Raw genomic sequence first — 9,611 nt, 5'->3', positions numbered from 1 at the left:
GTTTGTCTTTTGAGCGTTTTTTCCATGTAATAGTCATCATACCCCTGATGATACTTTCTCAAATGCTGAAAAAACAAAGACAAGGCAACAAAAACACTTCATAAGCAAGAACAATTAATGATATTGTGTTCCCATTCAGAAGCCTATGAAATTAAATACTGCTTCACTTGAAAATAAATGGTTTCAGATGTCTCCGTTTTATACCAGGAAGCTAGAAAGTACCTCTCTGAATCTCCTTCTGAAGAACTTTTTTTTTTTTTTTTTTTTGTTCCAGTACACCTGCTACTGGGCATACTCTGTAATTATCTCATTTGAGAAAGTTCCTGTGAGTTACTTTGCACAAAATAATCCCAGGAGGTGACCATAATACGTTTAAGTGGTATTATAACAATGAAAAGTGTTGAGCCATAACATAAATGCACTTTTTTATTAAATCTTCTTTATCTTTTGGGGAACTACATTTTCACAAAAATATACAAAAGAATTTCTTTTTACAAATATTTACAGTCAATATCAGAAAACAATGTTAGCTACATATTTTAAACTTAAAATTTGACAAATATAGTCTTGAATTCTGAAACTTAACACTCCAGGAAAGTATTTTTAATTTTTTTTGTGTGAAATAAAGTACTCAAAGTTCATATTCAAATTTAAAAAAAATCTTAATTACTGCAAAAATCTTACATTTAATTTTTTTTATATATATATATATATATACTTTAAATAAACATACAACATTGTTACAGGGATTAGATGTTCGTGGTGGAAACCAAAATGGAGTACACTTAAAACCATGATCCTTATTACAGTAATACATGACCATACCTTTGGACTAGTTTAAAATACCTTTTTTTTCTTTTTTTTTTTCTTTTTTTTTTATTAAAGCAAGAGGGATTATCTGAACACTCCATAATGAAACACAACAAATCTGAACAGACAACTCGATTTTAAGCTTAAAGGACTAGAGTAAAATATTTTCCTAAGGTGACCTGACAGGGGAGTGGAGGAGCAGAAGATGGGCTCGTGCGTTGTACGGAGTAATGCTGAAATGGATTCCCAGATGAAAGACTGCAAATTACATTATTTTTCTACAGAATTTTCCAATGCCTTCATTAGCCGTCCCTTTCAGAAGTAACTGCCACCATGAAGCTATTTTCCTTTTCAGTGTGAGATGAGGACATAGTAATTTGTAAGGGCAGCAACAAACTAATACTACCTCCATTGCTGAATTTCAACAGCTTTGATGTTTTATAGCCTACTGTACAGTGTTTAGCATAAGGCAAGCTGCTGCTTTTTCTCTGCTAAAAAAAAGTGAATAAACCAAGCCACAAAGCTAAAAGTGTATGTATTTTTAAAGGGAATGGTTCTAATGCATTTACTTAGATTGTTACATTAGTTTAAGATTTAAGATCATTGTGGTCTCGAGTGTATTCTTACATGAGATTTTTACATTAAAAATGCATTAACTTTCCTCACAAATTAGTAACACAGCTTCTCCCCATTACATAATATAATATGCTGTATACCTGTAACTGAACTAAAAAGCATAAATGAAGCTTATAATTACCAGATACTGCTTTTTAAAAAAAAAAAATAGAACTATTTTGCACCTAAAACCACAACACAATGATAAGTAGTAGGAAGTAAAAGAAAAATAGACCAAAAATGTGGAAAGTACTACCCAACAGCACCAACGTTTCACAAAAGTACAGAAAACTCTATTTTTTTCATGCAATTTGTGCCTGTGTTCATGCTTGGAGTTTCTTTAGAAACTATATTTAATAAATTCCCAAAGAATACAGTATAGAGCATGTCCCGGCTGTGAGTGGTGTTTGAAAAAAATCAGGGAGTTATAGAAGTACCATTTACAGCGCCATAGCTGAATATCACTTACTCAGATTTTAAGTAATGTGCCAGAAAAAGGTATTGAACTATTTTTTATCTTCTGGGCATGGAAAGATCCCCCCCCAGCCCCAATCTCAAGAATTTGCAACTAAGTTAATAGAAAATTAATTTTCAGCAACGTAATGCTTTGTATTGTAAATCACTATAGTAACAGTAAAGCTGTGGCTAAAGTTGGCTGACCTCTCACAGCTGCTACATTTGAAAAAATATTTATTTGGGGGTTGGGGGGGGGGAGTTGGGTTAAGAGCTCCTGTGGGAAAGAAAAAAAAGAAAAAAGAAGAGTAATGGCAAAGCTAATGAATGAATAATTGCAGGATTTTAAACTAAAAACTTTTTTTTTTTCTTCCCCTCAAAACGCTTATAATTCTGCAGAGGACTGAAACTAAAATACGCCCGCTAACTCCCTTCTTCAGAACCCACCAGTGCAATACTTGCTTCAATAATCTACACTTTCTTCCTTGAGCACTTGTCTCCAGCCCCAGCCCCACTGAGACCAGCTGAAGATGGCACCAGCTTTCTGAAAGCTGCAGTTGCATACAATGATGGGATAGCAGCATTTGTCCCCTGCGAAAGAAGAATTAATCTTATGAAAAACTGAAGCATGAATGATGTTAATCCTCTAGTTTAAAACACCTGTTATGTTGGGCCGACTTACTTAATAGTTAAGTGGGTACGACCTGCTTTCCTTTAAGAATGTAGAATGGTGTGAATCAGACACATCTTTACATCACTGGAACAAACGTGACAATAATTTGGGGGATATCTTTAAGAACCAGAAGTTTGAGCTTTGTTGGTTTTGGTTTGGTTTTTTTGTTGTTGTTGTTTTTAAATAAGCTCTCACATGACATCTGTGCCCAAACTGAGCAAGATATGTACTATTAAGAGCAAAATCATGTTCTAAGGTCTTGAAGTTATCCCACAACAAGCAACAGAAACTCAGGAAACTCTCATTTTGGCTTTTTGAAGAGAAATCCAAACACACCGAGCAACAGGAACATACTACCTTTCATTGTCCCAAACTCAACTGTCCTCTAGAAGGTGGAGAAGCATCAGCCCAGCTATTTGTGCACAGATTTTACATGTCTTGCAAAGAGTTGCTACAGGTAAAAGTCCAGTTCAGTTGTCTAAGCGGCATCTGTAATGAGTTTGCATTTTTTTTTTTCACATAAAGTTTACCTTAAGACAATTATTTTCTTATTTTGTAATGGTTTATTATGGGATAAAATCAAGAACTTAACTTTACTAATTTATTTCAACTCATATGTATTCATTCATAGGCCTAGATTACATTCACCTTCCCTGACGTACTTATACCTATATTTGGAGGCCTCAGGCAAGGAACCACCGAAGGAAAATTCAGCTCACCTATCATCTGAATTTCCCTCTGCAGATACCTGTCTCCATCACACCACGAGATAAATGGAACACATACAGGCCGTAGCTTTAATGTGTGTCATCTTAAATCACAGAACCATAGAATGGTTTGGGTTGAAGGGACCTTGAAGACCATCTAGTTCCACCCCCCTGCCATGGGCAGGGACACCTTCCACTAGACGAGGTTGCTAAAAGCCCCATCCAGCCTGGCCTTGAACACTGCCAGGGATGGGGCATCCACAGCTTCTCTGGGCAACTTGTGCCAGTGTCTCACCACACTCACAGTGAAGAATGTTGTGCATGTCTGGGAACAGAACCAAGAACTGGTGATTAATGTTTCCACAGGAAAGAAATTAAAGAGGCAGTAGTTGATACAGCTTGGTTCTGAAGAGTTTTCTAAAGTGTAGTATTTCTTTGGTTTAGTATTTTTTGTTTAAAGAACACATTTAAGCCCAGTTGCACAGGAAACTAAAATACGGATAAATCAGAAGAGGCCTATTAAAACAATCCATGTTTGGTTTATGTGGGAAAGGTAAGTAGCATTTTAAAATACACCCTTAAACTTTTACCTGAGCTCTCAGTACTACATAGCATTTTTATATTTACAGTATTTCTTTGTTACCAACGTGCATACACTAGAACAGTGGTTAGTCTGTGTTAGCTGCTGCACTATATAGTTGTCCCGTAGGTATGGGAGTGGAAAGAGCAATGAATGGGAGCAGCTGCATCTTCCCAAAACCACAGCAAATGAAGTTGCCTGCAGCCCTTCCCTGAGAGCTCTACTGCTCTCCAGTCCTTAAACTCCGCAACCAGCCACAGAATACTTCCGATTTGAGACAAGATGTTTGCCAGAAAGTGATATAACTCCTCACCCACACCCCCCGTGTTGGTTCTTTGGTCCTGCCTTTGCCCATTTATGAGCATTCCTTCCTCTTTTCCTTTGTTTTCCTTTCTTTCTCCTTTTCTCTGGGTTTATATTTAGTGGTTTCCTGTTACTGTTTGTTATGTTCCATAATTTCAAAAAGAAGTGGAAATTACGAGAACTGGCTACCGTCACCATGCTCAGACCTTACACTTTCTTGTTATTTTGTTTTACACTAGGGGGGAAAAGAGAACACATGTTCCATGCTTTTTTTCCCCTCTTTTTTCTTTTTTCTTTTCCCAAAGAAAAAGTGAATTGGTTGGATTGCTGGTTTAACAGTCAACAAAAAAACCAGATCAAGGTTATGACTGGTATGCTGTTGGTAATCTGAGAAGGGGATGTCGAGTGGTTACCTGTTCCAGCATCAAGTAGACCAGAGAAAACCCCCCACCAAACCCACCTAATAATTTTTAGTTACTTATGAATGATTTTGGCAAGGAAAGCTACTGTGGCTTTTATGTGTATTATACACCTAAAACTATTCTTTTTTTTTTCTGAAATGAGATATGCAGAGTTTAGGTCTGAAGTCAAAGCTAATTAAAGAGCAGAATCTCTGCTGAATCTGGAGACAACCAAAGAAACAGGCTTGGTGTAACCACACTACAGTGATTGCTATAAAGAACGCATAGCAGGCTTTGGCAAGCTCACGTATCTATCCACATGAGCAAAAACTGAATGGTGCTATAAACTTTAGTAAAACAGAGCAGATTGCAAGGAAGCAAAACAAAACCAGGAGAACAAAAAGAGTAAGCAAATGCAGTACAGCTAGTGATGTTAAAATCACTGATGTGGTAATTTATTTTGTGACTTGCAATCTTACTTCCCTTTCTGTAGAGTCTACAGGATGATTCACTTTGTCCAAAACACTGATGACATTTATCTATAATTTATGCTAATAGAATTAGGAAAAAAAAATATCTTTAAGGCTTGTCAAATCTGTGACACTAATAATGAAATAGGGAAACATGTCACCTTGTCCATGTAAGAATTGTATTTGAAACCAAGATTCTTTGCTTGTCACACTACTACACCATGCACAGCAAGTCCAATAAGGGACTCCAGCGCATAGGCCTAGAGTGAAATCCAGCCTTGAGCACTGTTGGGTGCAATCCAGAAAGCAGGTGAGGTGCTGCGCAGGCAGACGCTCAGGGCTTGTTGAAAGAAGGGCACTGTTTGCCTTGGCAAACCTGCAAGTCAAATAGCGGGGTTTAGGCAGCAGCTCAGAGAAGTGGATCACGGTTTTAAACTAAGTCACTCCTGAATGCTATCAAAGTCCTGCTCTTGGTATTGAAGTCCTTTATTTTGATCTAGTTTCTAGATCCAGGAGATAACTTGTCTGCAATGTGTCTGCTTTCTGATGGTACAATTGCAGGTCAGCACTAACCCGACTTGTATGAAGTTCAGACTTACTCTGAAATGACCCTTGCTAATACTGAAACCCTGATATTGAGCAAAGTCAGAAGTTACTCTGAATGCATGCTTTCCTTTGGCTGTCAACAAGTGATAAAGTAGCCTTAATTTCCTGAAATGGTTTATCTTTACTTTTACACCATCTCTTGCCTTCCCTATCAAAATCAGAAAGTCATATACAATGACTGCCTCCTTAAGAATAAAAAAAATTAAGATTTCAAGTCTAAATGATTCAATACATTTGGCTGATTTGTTCTTCCTGACTTAATCTCAACTGTGTTCCTCAGTTCCTGCACTATAGCAATTTTCAGTTCTAAATATGTTTATTTATAATTTTTGTTTGCTCCCAGGAGCTGGATTTTCCTTCTCTCCTTCTCTTTTTTCTAAGCACACTTAAATAGCTTTCAAGGGCACATTTATTTTTTTAAGTGAAATGTCATTTTGCTGTTATTGAATCAGTTCTCTAGTTTATTTCTTTTATTACAAAAAATATTGCTGACTTTAAAGATCCCAAAGATGTATGTTTGCTGTAGCCAGAAAAAGAGTTAGAAAGACAATTAAGCTAGAGACCGAAATCATCCACTATAAGTGATTAAATTACACAAAAAACTTTTGCCTCCCCTTCCTTGGTGCTGTATAATCACAGAAAAGGCTTTCTCCAGCTTCAGACAGAGCCTTCCTGCCCACAGTTCTTCTCTCTAATGCTTCCAAAGAAAAGGCTGTCACTAGTCCCTCCACATTCCAGCTTCTTCCCTGACCTATCCTATGGGGTTATTTCATCCTCTGACTTTTCTGCTGAGCAATCAGTCACCAGCTCCCACTGCCTGCTGAAACAGGGAGCCCGTTCCTGCATACACATGCTTCAAGCACACAATTAGCAAGTTACTAGAGTAGCATTTAATGTAAACAGCAAATGAGGCACAGTAACAAGCACCATCACAGACAAAAAGACCAAAAAACCCACAAAGCTGCCATCTTTAACCATGCTTACAGCCAGGTGTTCTCTTCAGCAGAGAATCCCAGCTTGTCCTACAAAATGTGCTCCAAATTGTCCTCAGGAAGAAAGCTGCAACTGAGGCTCTACTCACTCCTCTCCTCAACATTCATGAACGTTCCCAGCTGGCTGACCCCATTTTACCTGGCCAACCACTGAGCAGTTTGCCAGGGAAAACAGTAGCTACCAATACTGGCTGCAATAGGAGGAACAAGGCTGATAGTTTCGTTTCTAAAGAGCTCCTCAGCCTCCAGCTCCCATCCCAGCCCTTTACAGTAGTGGTGAGGTTTGGAAGAGAGTGAAGAAGCAGGGAGATCTGGAGGCTCAGACTTCCACGCTTCAGCTATCAGCCTAGCACCGCCGCAGGCAGCCCTGCTGCAATCTGCCCGTCAGCTTCTTGCTGGTACTTCACCGCTGGCATGGCATTTGAGATTCCTCAGGACAAAAGCACCAATGGACAAATTATCAGTGGAGAGGCACAGCACTAATGAAGGGAGCGGGGAGAAGGACGAGAAGAGGACGTGACCAGTGACGGAGATCTGAGGAACAAACCCCTTGATAGTCCACATACCTCTTTCATTGGGTGAAGGCCTACAGAAGATCATGAGGCTGGGAGACCCTGAGCCTAGGATTTTGAGGGGAAAACTCAGAGGCAGAAAAATTGGGACTCTGATCTGGCAGTCTGAGTAGGACAGACTATGAGGGACCTCTTAACAGCCATCCAACTTGAACTGATGAAAGGCAACTTTAAAATAGAGGCAGGACAAATCTTACTTCAAGTCAAGAAGTCCTGCACAGATGTGTTTCCTAAGGGATAGAATCACAGCTATAGAATAGGACACTGCAACTGACTTCTCTGGCATAGGTGAGATTTAAATGCCAGATACTAATTTTCATACAAAACAGGCAGGCAGGCAGGCAGCAAGGTTATGAGACAGATCAAGTCTAATCTCAATTCTCATATGCAATTCCCCTAAAGTCAAAAACGTTAGGAGCAAGATCTCCCTGTACACTCATGACCAAATCTACAGAGTTTTCGCTCCTGTAGAAAGAGCAGCTGCATGACTGGCAAGACTTTGCTAAGAACCATCATGCCGAGAAACCTGATAATTGTTTAGTTCATCAACTTCTGTAAAATAAATATTGTTATAGCTCGATATACAAAATATATTCTCTAAGACCATTGGGTAACTAGCTTTGTATAGCACAAAACAAGCATTTGTGGACCTAGGAAAGCACGGAAGTCTGGCTCATTAACTTTTCTTCCCCTTCTCTTCTATATGTAAGCCCTCCCATTCCCTCTATAACCACCATGAACGCAAGATGCTTACAAAAAGAGATGAGGTTTATTTCTTTTTTACTTTTATCTGGCGTAAGAGAATGCAAGAGGTTGCTGCCGTGAATAATATCAAAGCCTACTGACTAACCTAAACAAATGCCATTGTTAAAGCAATGCTGGCTTACACAGAGAAAAAGAGCACACGACATTCACAGCAGAATGTCATTATGAGAGTAGTGCTGATTATTAGTGACTTCTGTTCCCTTCTATGTTGCATGAAAATTAACTGCACTGATTAAAAATCAGGTTCACTCTGTAATGCATCTCTATGACATGATCTAGACAAACAGCTGATTACATCTTCCTCACTTGTACCCAAAACAGCTTTGTTCAGGTTTTCATTATCACTGAAATGTTTTTTCAACTTAGTCTCTCAGTTATGTTGCAGTATAGAATAAATGCACTTATGCTAGAGGTGACAGCAGGTCCATTTAAAGAAGCGTATGATTGGATATTTTTTACAACTGGGAGAGAAATCTGAGCAGACACCTCTCCCAGCTAGTCCTAACTCTGTTAAAAAGTTCAAATGTACAAAATATAATGTTTGGAAAGTTTATATTCTCTCTGAATCCCCCCTATGATGCTGAGAAAATAAAATCAATCCATATTGCTATGAAATTCTATTTTTGCAACTGGTGACATCCCAAGATTTATCAATTATGAAGACTATAAAATCCTCACCCTAGTCCACATTTCCAGCAGAGAGGCTAACAGCCCAGTCAAGTAACACAGCAATAATCTCTCTTCCACTGAGAATACTTTTATTCACAAGGCAAAAATTGGAGTTAGAATTTTAGGTTGTGGGCAAGGCACTCGCAAAGTGAGCAAATCTATTTTTGCTCACAGAACTAATTTAATGTTTAAGTGCAACAAAAACACTAAATTAGCCATGAAGATCATGCATATCCAATGGCTTTCACCAGACATGACTGTGATCCAGGCCTCTAAATACAGAAATATTTCTAAGTCCTAAGGAATCAGCTCTCTTATTTTCTGCTTCATGAGATGATGTTTCCTTTCGACCATTCATAGAAATATCATTTCCATTATAATAATTAAACATTTATTAAAATACTATATATTTAAGAGTTAATATATGGTTTCTTTCAGTAATAAAATACAGAATATTCTTTTTTTTCGATGATATTCAGACCCCAAAACTTATAGGAGAAACATTCATGCTGAAAATAGATCAATGTACAGCACTAGGTCAGAAATAACATCTCTTGATTAAAACCCCAGGATCTTACTGTGGAACTGTACATTGATTAACAATTCACTTTTTCCTTTTATCCATGTATTTCATTTTCAACATCTGGCAGTGAGTGAAATACAAACCCGGATTATCTGATACTGAAGCAAATCTAATGGCCTCAGCATATTTGTGACAGTCCATCCTTCTGACAGACTCTAGATACTTGTCTTTCAGAGACAGATTGCTCTGTGTCTTGGATCAGCACCATTTCTTATGCATGCAGGGCACAGTAGAATGTCACATTGCAATCCTGGGTATTTCATGCCTGGTACTTCATGCAGTGTCCTCTTTGCAAGTCTCCCATGTCTCTCTCAATGAGGCATATGCACACATTTCCAAACAAATAAGCTGTGTTATCAAAAACATATTAAATATGAGATACAAAATACTACAATGTTGTAAAAGAAATGGC

The 9,611-nt window shown here is 38.1% G+C and overlaps 1 protein-coding gene across 5 annotated transcripts in view; it reads right to left on the bottom strand.

Annotated features, from left to right (window-relative positions):
• Nucleotides 1-1,587: 1,587 nt before the first annotated feature.
• EML5 (EMAP like 5) overlaps nucleotides 1,588-9,611 on the bottom strand; it is a 121,461-nt gene continuing 113,437 nt past the window's right edge. For all 5 annotated transcript variants that reach the window (XM_069783676.1, XM_069783677.1, XM_069783679.1 and 2 more), the window contains one exon: nucleotides 1,588-9,547. In XM_069783676.1, coding sequence (XP_069639777.1) covers nucleotides 9,511-9,547 — 37 coding nt within the window. In that variant the 3' untranslated portion in view covers nucleotides 1,588-9,510. The remainder of the gene's footprint in view (nucleotides 9,548-9,611) is intronic.

This window comes from Haliaeetus albicilla, chromosome 5 (assembly GCF_947461875.1).
Source record: "Haliaeetus albicilla chromosome 5, bHalAlb1.1, whole genome shotgun sequence".
Taxonomy (NCBI): domain Eukaryota; kingdom Metazoa; phylum Chordata; class Aves; order Accipitriformes; family Accipitridae; genus Haliaeetus; species Haliaeetus albicilla.
Note: the sequence above shows the minus strand (reverse complement) of the source record. Positions and strands in the feature narration are given on the sequence as shown.